Source organism: Thalassophryne amazonica, chromosome 8 (assembly GCF_902500255.1).
Source record: "Thalassophryne amazonica chromosome 8, fThaAma1.1, whole genome shotgun sequence".
In the NCBI taxonomy this organism is placed as follows: Eukaryota; Metazoa; Chordata; class Actinopteri; order Batrachoidiformes; family Batrachoididae; genus Thalassophryne; species Thalassophryne amazonica.
Genome location: NC_047110.1, coordinates 86,395,746 through 86,413,750, shown reverse-complemented (window position 1 = coordinate 86,413,750; position 18,005 = coordinate 86,395,746). Strand labels below are relative to the sequence as shown.

The 18,005-nt window shown below is 42.1% G+C and overlaps 1 protein-coding gene across 1 annotated transcript in view; it reads left to right on the top strand.

Annotated features, from left to right (window-relative positions):
• Window positions 1-2,021: 2,021 nt before the first annotated feature.
• Window positions 2,022-18,005, top strand: part of tmem86a (transmembrane protein 86A) — a 52,914-nt gene continuing 36,930 nt past the window's right edge. Inside the window, exon 1 of the mRNA XM_034176872.1 lies at window positions 2,022-2,165. Within this exon, the coding sequence (XP_034032763.1) occupies window positions 2,145-2,165 (21 nt within the window). The 5' untranslated portion in view covers window positions 2,022-2,144. The remainder of the gene's footprint in view (window positions 2,166-18,005) is intronic.

Sequence of the window (18,005 nt, the reverse complement as noted above, 5' to 3'; positions counted from 1 at the left end):
AGCGGATGGAGAAGATTTGTGATCGATGGATATTTGCAAGTTTACAAGAAAGAAGCGACACCAGCTGTGTTGTGCAGTTTGGAGACAGTGATGCTTGAGACACAGACGTGGAGCTGGATATGTGGCAGAGGAGGGATGGAGGGTATGTAGGGAGAAGGATGCTGCGGATGGAACTGCCATGCAGGAGGAGAAGACGGACGCCAAAGGTTTATGGATGTGGTGAAAGAGGATATACAGTAAAGGTGGTTATGTTAAAAAAAAAGATGCACAGAGTGAGATGAAAATTAATGATCTGCTGTGGCAACCCCAGATGAGCCGAAAGAAGAATTAGAAGAGGTAGAACAGTACTGTGCATTTCACACTATCAGAAGTAAAAAAACAAAAAAACAAAACAACAACAATAAACAAAAAAGCAAAATAAATATGTTCCAATTTCATCAGGTATTTTTTTTTTTCTGGCTTTTCTTATAATTACAAACGAGCTTTAACCACATCAGTATTATTTCAGTTCCAAAAGAAAATTATTAAAATATGCTGTGGATCCAGACATATTTTGTGAACGTGACATTCAACAAACACACTCTTTTTTCATAGAATATTAAAAACGCTCTGTTTTGTTACACTTTTTGAATCCCACTAGGTGGCGGTCGCGGTTTATTTTTATTATTATTATTATTTTTTTTTTTCCTCAAAGCCTCAAAACCAAAACACGATCATACACAATGGGTAACGAGTTCGAATGCTTCATGAGACTTCTGCTCACCATTAGTTGCCGTGCACGGTTTGACCCCACTGATCTCTATATAACAGTGGGTTCAGTTTCAAGAAGGAAAGTTTCACACACACACACACACACACACACACACACACACACACACACACACACACACACACACACACACACACACACACACACACACACACACACACAATACCTTGAGAGTCGGGGGGGGGGGGGGGGTGTTCTGAAAATGTAGTAATTACTGCTGAATATCTAATATATTACGTTGACGCCAATAATAACACCACGCTCTCGCAAAAATAAAAGAAGACGTATGGTTAGGTGTATTTGTATTATTATTATTATTATTATTATTATTATTATTATTATTATGAGGGCTTGGAGCCCTCTTGTTTGGATCATCATTTCATTCATTCAAATTAATTATTATTATTATTATTATTATTATTATGAGGGCTTGGAGCCCTCTTGTTTGGATCATCATTTCATTCATTAAAATTAATTATTATTATTATTATTATTATGAGGGCTTGGAGCCCTCTTGTTTGGATCATCATTTCATTCATTCAAATTAATTATTATTATTATTATTATTATTATTATTATGAGGGCTCGGAGCCCTCTTGTTTGGATCATCATTTCATTCATTAAAATTAATTATTATTATTATTATTATTATTATTATTATTATTATTATTATTATGAGGGCTTGGAGCCCTCTTGTTTGGATCATCATTTCATTCATTCAAATTAATTATTATTATTATTATTATTATTATTATTATTATGAGGGCTTGGAGCCCTCTTGTTTGGATCATCATTTCATTCATTCAAATTAATTATTATTATTATTATTATTATTATTATTATTATTATTATTATTATTGTAGCAGCGTGCGAGCTACAGGGGCTTCAGAATGAGTCACTCTTCTGCTAACAAAAACTCAGGAACATCCACTCATTTAGGAACATAATCTCACTACACCTCCCGATGACGTCAGGTCCCTCTCTGGGCATGCTCCACCCACTTATGCTACACCCATCTCTTAAAATGATTTCCAACTCTTACATTCTTCTTCTTCTTCTTATTATTATTATTATTATATCTTTTCAGTAAAACGTAAATAAAGACCATCTGCTCAAGCATGGAAACGAACACTGAACTCGTCCAATCACAGCGGCTCTGACGTCGAGTCCCGCCTCTCACACACTCGCTGTGCGTCTATTGGTCAATCGAGCACGTTCAGCCTGGTTTTTCGCCTCCTTCTGGACGTCGGCCCGCCCACCGGAGAGAAGACAAAAACAATAGACATCCCCTTCATATAACACAGTGTAAACAAGACCTACACCGAATTTAGATACCGAACCATTTTGTGCGGCCGTGGAGACGACGCAGGGAGAAATGGTGTCTCCGGTCACAGTGGTGAGTTGCGGTTTTCAGCGTGTGTCGGTAACAGTAGCTAATAACATAATCACGACCTTCTGTTTTTATGGATATTTATCTCAGCGACTGTCCGTCAAGTCACTCTCTGTCTTCTCGCATTTTAAACGTTAGCATATTAGCGCATGCGGATAATTAATGTACCACTAATATATGGTGGTGTCATGTTCTGTTGAATACAGGCAGGTGATTGAGTCGCAGCGTGTTGTCTGACAATGTGCCAAAGCAGGAACTTTTATTTTTAAGCCAGTTTGCTGCCTAAGATTTTGTCATATTTTTGTTGTTTTTTTTTCCTACCTAGCTCCCATATGTATGCATTTTGCCCCGGTATTTCACACACACACACGCACGCACGCACGCACACGCACACACACACACACACACACACACACACACACACACACACACACACACACACACACACACACACACACACACACACACACACACACACACAGGACGTTTCCACACGTTTCCAAAAGCAGCCTGACAACAAAACAAGAGCGAAAAAGGTAAAAAAGAAAAAAAAAAGTCACGTGACCATAGTTTCTATCTCTCTTCCAGTTCTCTCGGGTAACTCGTGGGCAGGGCAAAGTCTGCACTGTATGTATATGTATGTACACTGACCATAAAATTAAAGGAACACTTTGAAAACACATCAGATCTCAATGGGGGAGAAAAAAAATCACGCTGGATATTTTTCCTGATATGGACTGGGTAATGTGTGAAGGAAGGAACGGATGCCACATCAGTTGATGGAAATTAAAATTGTCAACCTACAAAGGGCTGAATTCAAAGACACCCCAAAAATCAAAGCAAAAAATGATGCAGCAGGTTTGTCCATTTTGCCAAAATTTCATTACAGCAATTCAGAATGGTACTCCATAGTTTGTATGGCCTCCATGTGCTTGTTGGAGCATGCTCCTAATGAGATGGTGTCCTTGGGATCTCCTCCCAGATCTGGGCCAGGGTGTCACTTAGCTCCTGGACAGTCTGAGGTGCAACCTAGCGATGTCAGACAGACAAAACATAATATCCCAGAGGTCTTCTATTGGATTTAAGTCAGGCGAGTGTGGTGGCCAGTCAGTAGTGTCAATTCCTTCATCCTCCAGGAACTGCCTGCATACTCTCACCACATGAGTCTGGGCACTGTCGTGCACAATACCTAATATCAGTCAGGGTGGTGTTGTCTAGCCTGCAGAGGGTCTGTGCATCTTTCCAGGGATATCTCTCTCCAGACTGTCACTGATCCACCGCCAAACCAGTCATGCTGAATGATGTTCCAGGCAGCATGATGTTCTTCACAGCGTGTCCAGACCCTTTCACGTCTGTCACATGTGCTCAAGTTGAACCTGCACTCATCTATGAAAAGCACAGAACCTGCTAATTCTGGTGTTCCATGGCAAATGCCAGTCAAGTTCCACGTGCCAACCAGTGACCACAAGGCCCACTACAGGACATCGGGCCCTCAGGACATCTTCATGAAGTCTGCTGCTGATTTTTTTGGTCAAAGACATTCACACCAGTGGCTGTATGGAGGTCATTTTGTTGGGCTCTGGCAGTGCTCAGCTTGTTCCTCCTTGCACAAAGGAGCAGATACTGGTCTTGCTGATGGGTTAAGGACCTTCTATGGCCCTCCCCAGCTCTCCTAAAGTAACTGCCTGTCTCCTGGAATCTCAGTCATGCTCTTGAGACTGTGCTTGGAGAGACACAGCAAACCTTCCGGCAATGGTGTGTATTGATGTGCCACCCTGGAGGTGTTGGACTACCTGTGCAGCCTCTGTGGGGTCCACGTACCGCACCATTCTACCAATAGCGACACTGACCCTAGCCAAATGCAAAACTAGTGGAAAAGCAGCCAGAAAAGAACTATTCCTGTTTTGTGTATCGTCTTATTGTTGCTCCTCCAGTGCACTTGTTGTTAATTTCATTAACACCAAAGCAGCTGAAACTGATTAACAACCCCCTTTACTACCTAACTGACCAGATCAATATCCCAGAAGTTGAATTGATATTGACTTGATGCTATACTCTGAGTAAAGTGTTCCTTTAATTTTTTGCAGTGTGTGTATGTGACTAAAAAAATCTTTCTAAAAATTTCCTGTGCAACCATAAACAGATTTCTTGTACAAATTATGAATTTTGAAGGTTTAATATAGTATGTATTATATAACGTCCAACAGATCCTTATCATTTGATTGGTGGGCTCTATGTCACATGACATTAATTGTTTTTTCCATTGTATAGAAAAATAGTCCATTGTATCATTTACATAATTTTTTCATGCAATTTACTGTTCATTTTAGTTCCATTTGTTTTGCTCCATTGTACAACTCCACTAACTTTTCTTACAAATGTGTCCATGATACCACAAGCCAATTAGAAGCTGCTGTATGGATCTCAGATTTGGACCACCTACCACCACCACCTTTGAGTGATTCCAACAATGCTGCCTGAAGAATATGCTCTGTATCAGGTGGGACGACTACCATACCAACATCAGTGTCTGGCTAAAGTTAAGCTCCAGAGCATAGACTGTCATCATCAAGAACCACCTTCAGTGGGTAGGTCACGTCATCAGGATAGGTGATTGGCCACTTCTCTTTCAGATCTTCTACTACTAAAGCACAACCTCAAGAGCTGTTCCATTGACTGGAAGACATGGGAAGAACATGCGAGGGACAGAGCCAGCTGGCGAGCAATGATCAACAAAAGAGTGGAAGTCTTCAAAAGAAAAAAAAATGCAGACAAACAACACAGTGGAGAAAGAGAAAAGAGGGAGAGCAAGCTCCTGACCGGCGGAAGCTGCCCACAGTAACCACGTGCAGCATCTGTCACAAACTGTGCACTTCAAGACTGGACCTATTCAGTCATCTCCACGTCCAACATCCCATCCAGGAATTGATCAAGAGACCATCTTCCTCGCCACAGAGGGATTGCCAACACACACATGCAGTGTTCTCAGGACATCACATACAGGATTGGTAAGGTTAGACGTTACCCTTGTGAAGCGCTTTGGGGTAATTTATGTTGCGAATTGGCACTATACAAATAACTGAATTGACTGCTAGCAGCCTTCGCAATGCTGTCAGAATTGGACAAGTTACTATTGCAAATTTTCACCAGATGAGGTGAGATAGGGGAGGTGATGGTCTAGTGGTTAAGCATTGGGCTTGAGACCGGCGTATCCTTGGTTCAAATTCTAGCCTGACTTGAAAATCACTTCCTTAATCCTCCAGTTGCTCCCGGTCTGTAGTGAGGCGCCTTGTATGGCAGCACCCTGACATCTGGGTGAATTTGAGGCATTATTTTAAAGCACTTTGAGCATCTGATGCAGATGGAAAAGCGCTATATAAATGCAGTCCATTTACCAGATTGAGGAGATGTAAGTACTTTTTCACCTGTTTAATTTTAAGTCAAATGTCAAGGATCTGTTGAGGTGTCATATACAACAAATAATATTTTCCATTCATGCAATGGTATTTTCATGTATTGAAGATGGGATGTTCATTTTTCAGTGCATGAAAATTTTACCATTGCACTCACAAACATGAATAAGTGAGCATGTAACTATAAAAACTGCATATTTAGCTTTGAAAATTTGGGCTGTGGTCAATATAGGCGAGGATCTGTGAACCTCCTATTCTGGGCCACATTGGCATCTTTAAACAACAATTTGCCGGTGTTCTTTTACTGCCAGATTTTCCTTATAGTGCTATATTGTTTGTATGTCTTCATGATTAATGTAAATTAACAGGGCTATTCCATAGCACGGCATTCTACTATGATTGCCTATGATCCAAAGAAGTGCAAAAACAGGATGAGACGGCTTAATCCGGCTTGCCTCCTAGCAGGCTGGCTTCTAAAGTGCAGACCTGGCAACCCGTCCGAAAAGGAAAGAAGGGAGCTGCACCCTCAGTCAGACATGATCGAGCTGTTCATCTTGCAACAAACGCTGCTTGGGCTTGAAATTTTTACCCAGATGGAGCACAATCAAACACGTTTCAAGCCGTAGTCAGTTAAGACAATGAATACCTGGAAGTTACCATGTACTACCAGCGATTTTGAGAATCGGCATGAAATTTTTCAACAGTTCAAAAACTGAATCTCAGTTTCAGATCTGGTGCCGATGATGGCTGTAACTACGTACTACGTATGCCAAGTTTGTTCAAGCTTGGCAATGATGGCTCAAGAAGTTACAATAATTCTTCAAAACGCACCTCAATTTGCTGTTCAAGGTCAAACAGGAAGGAACTGCATTCTGTGGCATAACCCCATAAGTCAAAGACACATTCAGTGACTTGTAAATGTTCATTTATCCATCACGTGAGTTCTATAAATAAATCTGGTTGTTAAAATGGTGTTTTAATAGTTATGTTTACAATGAATGCAATAAAGACCATATCATTCTTGAAAAATTTGTTTTATTTAAACATTGTATAAAAACAGCACTTCTCAGTTCGCCAAATCACTGTATAAATAGTAACTTTAAACTTGGAATAAATGCAAATTCAGCTTGCATTCAAATACTGTGCCCATCACAGTAAGCATATAAAAGGGTTATTGACTGCAGGAAGTATAATTTACACATATGGAAACATACACAAAAAATAAACAAACATAAACAGCAGCAACCAAATAGGCTGTAAGATACAGTGCTGTGAGGTAAAATGTCTTCTGAACCATTATAATCAAACTTTCTAATCCAATTACATTTTGAATCTGATTGATTAAGCGTGTGAGATTTCAGACTTTATAATATTGGAGTAACGGTGGCAAAATATTTGCCCGTTTCACATTTGGATGTATTACTCTGCGCCCTGACCGGTGTTCTGACGAGATGTCATTCCCGTTGAATGTCATTCCTGTCCTAACTACGCATGTGCAATATTGGGATGCGGAAGTGTCTATGTGACAAAACGCACAATTCGACAGAACACCGGCTGTGCATGCTGCTATCTGTTAGCGCTGTTAGCTGAGAGCGAGAGTAAGTCGCATACCGCCACCTAAATGGGCGAATTCAAGCTTCCATACGAAAGTATTGATATGGATTCTGATTGTCGGGACGCGGAACTGTCGATTTATGCAATGAGACGCACAATTTGACAGAACACTGGCTGCGTGCACTGCTACCTGTTAGCACCGTTAGCTGAGAGCGAGCGAAAGTCGCGTACCATATGAAAGTATTGGTGTTTCACATTTGATGGATTTTCACGTTTGATGGATTACTCCGCGCACTGACCGCTGTTGGAGCGACAGTGCCTCAGCTCTACAGTAAGCCTCGCTGACTGAATTACCTGCAGAAAAATAAACCGTGCAAACGATGGATGAATTGAATTAGAATGGGAACAGTCCCCTTGTGTCTGATGATTTGTGGACTTTCATGCTGTTATACAGTTGCAAATAACTGTTTTACTGGCTCCGCTAACACAGGGTTCTAGCTAGGATAAAAATTTTAGTGTAGTGATAATGTTGAGGGACGAAGCAATTGGGGGTGGGGGGGGGGGGGGGTGGATGGTGCGGAAGGGGGGGAAGCTTTTGCAAATTCAAGGTAAAAATTGGCCATTCTAGGGGTACCCAAAGGGGAAAAGCCAGGTAAGACAGTCCAAGTCCCTTCATCATGTCCAGAAGGCTGGGGAAGTTTGCTGAGTGGGCAATCTCATTCTGGGTTAGCCAGTACATGGCCCTCAGTGAGGCATTCGGAGTCCGTGGACATTTTTAAGTCAAGACTTAAAACCTATTTTTATTCTCTTTCTTATGAGTAGTTTTTATTTTGTTATGCTTGTTTTTAATTAGGTGTTTGAATTTTTTAATTTTTATTTATTTATTTTAATTTCTTTATGTTGAACTGTTCTGTGTGAGGCACCTTGAGATGGCTTTTGTTGTAATTTGGTGCTTTATAAGCTGATTAAATTGAAATTGAACAACATTTTATTGAGTCTTAAAGTAAATAAATATTAAATTGGTTACTGGATCCTTAAACTCTGGACATGATAAACTCTACATGGTGGATCCTTGATCTCTGGACATAAACAGAAATAAAATCTGTTAGTTTTTGTCAAAAGCATTTCCTTTCAGACATTATTATTGGCATGAATGTCTTTCCATACCCATGAGCTGCAGCTCTTGCCGATGTGCTGCAGGTCAGGTTTATAAAGAATGCAGCACGTCTCATTTTGGGAGGAAAAAATGTTTTAGTCGATTGTAGTTTATTGTCTGTATTGCAATGTTTGCAAGAGGTGTCATTTTATTTAAAGCGGCGATTCGTTTTGAAGTTATTCATTCCGAGCGGACTCTGTCTCAGCAGAGCCGCGCAGCGTTTGAAGCTCGGAATGGAGGACGATTCAAGTTTTTCGACTGCAATAAGACAAGAGTCTGAGTTAGTGACTTTAATCCACACAAAAGTGACTCATGATATTTTAATGGCTTTCAGAGGGGTTAAGAAGCGGACTTACCGCTTCTGAAGAGCAGCGAATCAAAGAGCCACGAGCCATTGAATCGAAGCGTTGTTTCGATTCACGCTTCAAACTGGAGTCGCGTTGCAAAACCGGTTGATTACAGACGCTGTATTGAAAATCGTAATGTCCAAAATAAGCGTAACGGTCCAAAATGATAGCGTAACGGGCCGCAACGCAAGTTTGCACTAGCTAGAACCCTGTAACGTGCCACCAGTAAAGCTCTATTTGTGACCGTATAACCAGCAGGAATGTCCGCAAACCATCAGATACAACAGGGTTATTCCCTAATTGTACACTCAACAAAAATATAAACGCAACACTTTTGGTTTTGCTCCCATTTTGTATGAGATGAACTCAAAAATCTAAAACTTTTTCCACATACACAATATCACCATTGCCCTCAAATATTGTTCACAAACCAGTCTAAATCTGTGATAGTGAGCACTTCTCCTTTGCTGAGATAATCCATCCCACCTCACAGGTGTGCCATATCAAGATGCTGATTAGACACCATGATTAGTGCACAGGTGTGCCTTAGACTGTCCACAATAAAAGGCCACTCTGAAAGGTGCAGTTTTATCACACAGCACAATGCCACAGTTGTCGCACGATTTGAGGGAGCATGCAATTGGCATGCTGACAGCAGGAATATCAACCAGAGCTGTTGCTCGTGTATTGAATGTTCATTTCTCTACCATAAGCCGTCTCCAAAGGCATTTCAGAGAATTTGGCAGTACATCCACCCAGCCTCACAACCGCAGACCATGTGTGACCACACCAGCCCAGGACCTCCACATCCAGCATGTTCACCTCCAAGATCGTCTGAGACCAGCCACTCGGACAGCTGCTGAAACAATCGGTTTGCATAACCAAAGAATTTCTGCACAAACTGTCAGAAACCGTCTCAGGGAAGCTCATCTGCATGCTCGTCGTCCTCATCGGGGTCTCGACCTGACTCCAGTTCGTCGTCGTAACCGACTTGAGTGGGCAAATGCTCACATTCGCTGGCGTTTGGCACGTTTGAGAGGTGTTCTCTTCACGGATGAATCCCGGTTCACACTGTTCAGGGCAGATGGCAGACAGCGTGTGTGGCGTCGTGTGGGTGAGCGGTTTTCTGATGTCAATGTTGTGGATCGAGTGGCCCATGGTGGCGGTGGGGTTATGGTATGGGCAGGCGTCTGTTATGGACGAAGAACACAGGTGCATTTTATTGATGGCATTTTGAATGCACAGAAAATACCGTGACGAGATCCTGAGGCCCATTGTTGTGCCATACATCCAAGAACATCACCTCATGTTGCAAGGATCTGTACACAATTCTTGGAAGCTGAAAATGTCCCAGTTCTTGCATGGCTGGCATACTCACCGGACATGTCACCCATTGAGCATGTTTGGGATGCTCTGGACCGGCGTATACGACAGCGTGTACCAGTTCCTGCCAATATCCAGCAACTTCGCACAGCCATTGAAGAGGAGTGGACCAACATTCCCCAGGCCACAATTGACAACCTGATAAACTCTATGCGAAGGAGATGTGTTGCACTGCATGAGGCAAATGGTGGTCACACCAGATACTGACTGGTATCCCCCCCCAATAAAACAAAACTGCACCTTTCAGAGTGGCCTTTTATTGTGGGCAGTCTAAGGCACACCTGTGCACTAATCATGGTGTCTAATCAGCATCTTGATATTGCACACCTGTGAGGTGGGATGGATTATCTCAGCAAAGGAGAAGTGCTCACTATCACAGATTAGACTGGTTTGTGAACAATATTTGAGGGAAATGGTGATATTGTGTATGTGGAAAAAGCTTTAGATCTTTGAGTTCATCTCATACAAAATGGGAGCAAAACCAAAGTGTTGCGTTTATATTTTTGTTGAGTATATGTTACTACTTCAAATATACCAAATAGCTCATATGCTTTTAGTACAAAATTACAAGCAGGATGAAAAACTGTAATTCCATTATACAAGTATGTGAATGTCAACAGCAGTGAACAGTATAGATGAGGTGTAATTTACACTTCTGACCAAATGAAATGTACAAATGATAAATGTAAACATGTAATATCCTCACTGGATAATGTTCAAACTGTGTCAGACATGGTCTTGATTTCAAAGATCACACAGATTTAGCACTTTTTATTTTAACCTTATTTGTCTACCTCTACATTACTGTCTTCAAAGACTTGCAAGAAACGTGGCTGTTATTCAGGTGGAATGTATGTTGTTACGTGTAACGGTGGTGCTGGTGTTCGCTGTGGTTGGATGAGAGACTGGAATGGTGGGTGTTTCAGACTTGGGGTGTGTAATGTGGTAGTGGTGGTGGCTGTGATTGAATGTAAGGCTGAACATCTGGGTGTAACAGACCTTGGGGTGTGTACTGTGCATTGCGTGTCATGTACTGATCTACTTCTTGAAAATCAATATGGTCATAATTTATTTATTTATTTTTTGCTTTTGTCCTCAAAGTCATGTCCCTGATTTGACTGACCTCAGCTGTAACATGTCATCCAAAGTTAGACTCTGTGTTATCTTTTTCTGTATTGAAAACAGATCTGACTGGTTTTGACATTTCTTTCAGCAGTATGAGCTTCTCCAGCTCAATGTCATTTTCTTTAACACCTCTTACCTTTATTGCTTTGCTGTTGGTTGATTCGGGTTCTGATGCAAGGGTGGGAGGTGATGGGCTTGAGGACCTTGTCCTACATGGTGTACTTGGCCTGGCCACAGAGTCTGTGTTCTCTGTGCTATCCACAATGGAGTGGTCATTGGGTCAGGACACCTCCTCATCAGCATATCTGTCTAAGGCTGTCTCCTGTGTGTCAGCCTCAGTATCTTCAAGCTGTTGAATATGATAAAAAATATCGTTATGACATTTCATATACATCCTGTGTGATAATTCTGCATTTGGTAATGCACAAATATTATCCACTGTTTATTGATAATAGACAGAGGCCATCTGTACAGACACATTCATTTGATTGTCTTTTTTTTCCTCCATATAGTTTTTTTTATTGGTAATTCTTCTATGACATGGTCAATACGTTTTTAGATTAAAAAGTGTAGGAGTAGTGAGTGCAAGGCAATGATATTTATAAAGCAAATTTTTCCCCTCAGGGTTAGTGATTGTGTGAAGCCATTTATTGTCAGACAACTGTGTGTACTCTTTCTAAATCATAATGACAACAGAAACTACCCAAATGACCCAGATCAAAAGTTTACATACCCCAGTTCTGCATACTGTGTGTTGTGTATTTCCTTTAACATCAATGACAGCTTGGAGTCTTTTGTGGTAGTTGTGAACGAGGCTCTTTATTTACTCTGATTGTAAAGCTGTCCATTCTTTTTGATGAAAAGCCTCCAGTTCCTGTATATTCCTGGGCTGTCTTGCATGAACTGCACATTTGAGATCTCCCCAGAACGGCTTAATGATACTGAGGTCAGGAGACTGAGATGGCGACTCCAGAACTTTCACTTATTCTGCTGTAGCCAATGACAGGTCAACTTGGCCTTGTACTTTGGATCGTTGTCATATTGGAACATCCAAGCAGTGGTGGGCACAGTTCCGCTAATCCGCTAACTGCTAATTATCAAAGATAATGTTTTCATTATTGGATTAACTTGTCAGATAACTTTGAAAGCCATCATCGGACCAATTATCTTCCGATAAGTTTTGGTCCGATAATTTTTAGACTGCTAACATTTTTGCAGATGTAGTTTTTTGTAGTAGATGTGCAGTTCTATCCTCTACAAACAGAGAAGAGCTGGTTCCAGAATAAACCGCTCTATCCTCTGCAGGAAAAGCAGAACTGATCATAGAAAAGACAAAAAAAACTCATTTCTTTGGACCCCATACTAATATGGTGGCAATAGCACCCAAGTCATCCAGAGGCATAGAGTTTTAACTTATGGTTAGAATTTTAACCAAACTAATTTCGGACAAGTTATTTAAATTAACGTCACGTCCGAAGTTTTCTGAAAGTGAAAATATCAGATATATGTTTTAGTTTTAAAGTAATGCACTAATTTTGAAGGTTTTAGTGTGGACATGGTGTGTGCGCAGTGCATTATGGGTAAAAGTTCACGACAGGAGAAATGCATTTGAGACGCTCTGATCAGGCTCCACATGGACAACAGCATTAAACTCTTTGTATATTGTGCTTAAAACTGTCGTGAATATATTCTCTGGGTTTATATACATTGTTCTTGTGTTTTGTTTTATGTAAAAAAGCCAGAAGAAGCCCAGATTGCTTTTCCAAAAGCCGAAATTATGATTCAGGCTGTGTGATATAACCGGCGTCAAAATGCATAGAACACTACCATCTACTGGCGACCGGTTATATCACAGTGTTTTTGACCACAGGATTTTAAAATTATCTGTCGGTTTCCAAAACCTGAGCGATCCCACACGTGGAGATAAAAACAAATCATAGATCTGACAGGTTTAGTTGTACAGTGTGTGGTGTCAGCCACACTGTAAAATCAACACACACAGATTTCACACACGAACATTCCCAGGACACCTCACTTTCTGATTGGCTGCATGTCACATTTAGCTCCTCACGTGCTTCTTAATACACCACACATGGCAGGAATATCTGATAAGATTATATTTAGCGTCATCATGATTGTCGGGGCATCCTTAAGATTGTCGGAAGGGGAAGATTGGGTCTGATATCGGCCTAATTATCTTGCCATGTGAACCAGGCTTGATGTTATGACGCCTCACGGAGCGACTGATTGATCTGTTATAACACCGCACTGAGCCCCTAACCGATCTGATGTTATGACACCTCACAGAGCGACTGATTGATCTCTTATAACACCGCACCTAGCCGCTAACCGGTCGGATGTTATGACACCTCACAGAGCGACTGATTGGTGCGTTATGACACCGCACCAAACGTGTTTTCACTATTATTTGATTATTTTGTGCGACTGACATCATTATTCAAGCATTCAAAAGGCGATTCTGAGAAAGTTTTTTGACAGTTCTTGTTATTGAAAAAACCTTGTCTTCCTAACCGGATAGAGTTGTGATGTCATCATGCGTGTGCTTAGGCGCTGTCTAGCGGGATCTTGAACATTTCTTTTTTTTAAATACAAATTTAAAAAATGACATATTTTACAAAAGCATGTTTATTTGTAAACATCAACACGTTACTTTGATTCACTTCTGTTGGTTTTTACATAGAATGAATGAATCAAACAATCAGTATGAGTGGAGGCTTAGTTACCCATAATCTCCTCTGGGCATCTGTGTGTTAATGTTCAAATCTTCAGAATTAGTGCATTATTTTAAAATGAACAGAAAAATGTTATATGTCACTTTGTACATTTTAAGAGTTTACATTAATACATTAGTTATTCTAGCTGGAATAATTTTATTTTTAAAGCAAAACCATAACTCAAACCTGCTTTCCATTTCAAGACCTGTGCCTCATCGTGGGACCACTGTATCCTGTCAGGGTAAATGACGTTCTCCTACAGCAGTGGGCCGGAGTGCACAAAGACAAGTGCTGGCTCATTGGCTGTTTGGGTTTGTGATTGCCATTGGTTCTATCAGACGCTTTGGCTGTGTTTAAACTCAAAATCAGCTTCTTAGTAGCTCAGAGCATATGGGAGGCAAAATTTAAAGTTATCGGCTATCTGTAGCTTCGATAAGTTTTTATGCAGTTTAATCAGTTTAGCGTTAAATAAGATAACTTCTCAGTTAGCAGATTACCAATTATCAAAGCTAACTTTTTGGTTAGCTGTGCCCACACTGTATCCAAGTATGTCCCATGCACAGCTTCTGGGCTGATGAGTGCAAATTTTCCCTCGGTATTTTCTGACACCATGCTGCATTCATCCTGCCATCAAAATGACCAAGTTTCCTATGCCTTTGTAGCTCACACACCCCCAAGACATCAGCGATCCACCTCCGTGCTTCACAGTAGGAAGGGTGTACCTTTCATCATAGGCCTTGTTGACTGCTCTCCAAGTATAATGTTTATGGTTGTGGCCAAAAAGTTCAATTTTGCTCTCATCACAGCAAATTACTTTGTTCTCTGTGCTGTTTGGTGTATTGTAAGTGGGATACTTTGTGGTGTTTTTGTAGTAATGGCTTTCTTCTGGTGACTCGATCATGCAGCCCATTTTTCTTCAACTGCCTCCTTATTGTACATCTTGAAACAGCCACACCACTTTTTTCACAGAGTCCTGTATTTCAGCTGAAGTTATTTGTGGGTTTTTCTTTGCATCCCAAACAATTTTCCTGGCAGTTGTTGCTGAAGTTTTTGTTGGTCTACATGACCGTGGTTTGGTTCCAACAGCACCCCTCATTTTCCACTTCTTAATTAGATTTTGAACACTGCTGATTGGCATTCTCAGTCCCTTGGATATCTTTTTATATCCCTGTTTTATACTATATATTTTCTTTGAAAATTCTTTTGCTTTTCCTACGACTCGCAAACCAGAAACATCAGTGCAGCACTAGATGAAAGATGCAAGGGTCTGTCAGGAGCCCAGAAACTCACTGACCTTTTATACACACATACACACACACACACACACACTGATTACAAGAAAACAGGAGACAGGTGAGGGTAGTTATCTTTTGTAGCCATTCAAACCTGTTTGTGTCAACTTGTGTGCATGTTAACAGGCCAAAATCACCATGGTATGTAAACTTTTGATCAGGATCATTTGGTTAGTTTCTGTTGTCAACATAGTTGTTTAACAACAAATGGCTTCACACAATCACTAACCATGAGTGGGCAAAAAAAAGGTTTTGTGTTATCATTCTCTGAAAAATCGCCAAAAAAATCATAAATTCTGCCAGTGTATGTAAACGTTGAGCACAACTGTAAAGTGAACATAAAACAAATACTAGAGTAGGCTGAATAGTTCTAAGGCTCACCATGATGCAGTTAATGCATTAACTTTATCATAGTGAGCCTTAGAACTTTTCAGCCTACCCTCGTACAAGAAATATCAAGCAGTGCTGCGTACTTGGTATGGGCCAGGTGAATAGTTAGAACAAGACTGGTCTCAGTGCTGTGGGGGACCACAAATGGTTTGAGGAATTCCAAATTTTAAAGATCCATTTCTGTTTCCAAGTGAGGGTTTTTCCCCACTCCCACAAGGTGGAAACTTTTGGAGGTGGCAAAACTGCGCCATTGAAGGCAGGCTTAGAGTTTTCACTAGGGATGTCCTGATCAGGTTTTTTTTTTGGGCCCCGATCTGATTCCGAGTCATCTGATTTTGAGTATCTGCCGATACCGAGTCCCGATCCGATACTTTAAAAAACTGAATGAACAATGAACAAATGCTAAATATATAATAATTTCATTTTAATCACCTTAATTTATTATTAATCACTTACACAGTGCTCTTCTGCTTGAGGTAGCTTGAACAATCAAGTAATAATCTACCAGACTTAAAAAAATGTACAAATTTCCATGTTATATTATTTATCTAAAAATAAATGTCCAAGGTTCCTTATGTTAAACAAGAAATGATCTAATCTGAAATAACAGGTGGTTTTAATTTATAGATGAAAGGTTTCTAAAGAACCATTTATTGATTTAGCTATTTTAATTACAAGTGTTCTAAATTTTTTAAACAGTAATCAGAAATTTTGAGGTAACAAACAACAACAACAAAAAACATTCATCCATTTCTTCCGCTTTATCCGGAGTCGGGTCGCGGGGGCAGCAGCTCAAGCAAAGCTGCCCAGACCTCCCGATCCACACACACCTCCTCCAGTTCCTCCGGGGGAACCCCAAGGCGTTCCCAAGCCAGCCGAGAGATGTAGTCCCTCCAGCGTGTCCTGGGTCTTCCCCGGGGCCTCCTCCCAGTGGGACGTGTCCGGAACACCTCTCCAGCAAGGCGTCCAGAGGCGTCCAGGGGGCATCCGGAAAAAAAAGATGCCCGAGCCACCTCAACTGACTCCTTTCGACGTGGAGGAGCAGCGGCTCGACTCCGAGCTCCTCCCGAGTGACCGAGCTCCTCACCCTATCTCTAAGGGAGCGCCCAGCCACCCTGCGGGGGAAACTCATCTCAGCCGCTTGTACTCGCGATCTCGTTCTTTCGGTCATGAGCCAAATCTCATGACCATAGGTGAGGATCGGAACGTAGATCGATCGGTAAATCGAGAGCTTTGCCCCCCTACTCAGCTCTCTCTTCACCGCGACGGTCCGATACAGCGACCGCATCACTGCAGATGCTGCACTGATCCGTCTATCGATCTCACGCTCCATCCGTCCCTCACTCGTGAACAAGACCCCGAGATACTTAAACTCCTCCACTTGAGGCAAGGACACTCCACCAACCTGAAGAGGGCAAAGCACCTTTTTCCGGTCGAGAACCATGTCCTCGGATTTGGAGGTGCTGATTTTCATCCCGGAAGCTTCACACTCGGCTGCAAACCGCCCCAGTGCACGCTGAAGGTCCTGATTTGACAAAGCCAACAGAACCACATCGTCCGCAAACAGCAGAGACGAGATTCTGTGGTTCCCATACACCCTGGCTGCGCCTAGAAATTCTGTCCATAAAAATAATGAACAGAACCGGTGACAAAGGGCAGCCCTGGCGGAGGCCAACGTGCACTGGAAACAGATTTGACTTACTACCGGCAATGCAAACCAAGCTCCTGCTGCAGTCGTACAGGGACCGGATAGCCCTTAGCAAAGGACCCCGGACCCCGTACTCCCGGAGCACTCCCCACAGGGTGCGCCGAGGGACATGGTCGAATGCCTTCTCCAGATCCACAAAACACATGTGGACTGGTTGGGCAAACTCCCATGAACCCTCGAGCACCCAATGGAGCGTGTAGAGCTGGTCCAGTGTGCCACGACCAGGACGAAAACCACACTGCTCCTCCTGAATCCGAGGTTCAACCATCGGTCAAATTCTCCTCTCCCGTACTCTGGAATAGACCTTACCGTGGAGGCTGAGGAGTGTGATCCCCTATAGTTGGAACACACCCTCCGGTCCCCCTTCTTAAACAGAGGGACCACCACCCCGGTCTGCCAATCCAGAGGCACTGTCCCCGATCACCACGAGATGTTGCAGAGGCATGTCAGCCAAGACAGCCCCACAACATCCAGAGACTTAAGGGACTCAGGACAGACTTCATCCACCCCAGGAGCCTTGCCACCGAGGAGCTTTCTAACTACCTCGGTGACTTTGGCCTGGGTAATGGATGAGTCCGCCTCCGAGTCCCCAGTCTCTGCTTCCTCTTCGGAAGACGTGACAATGGGATTGAGGAGATCCTCGAAGTACTCCTTCCACCGCCCGACAACATTCCCAGTCAGGGTCAACAGCTCCCCACCCGCACCGTAAACAGTGCTGGTGGAGAGCTGCTTCTGCCTCCTGA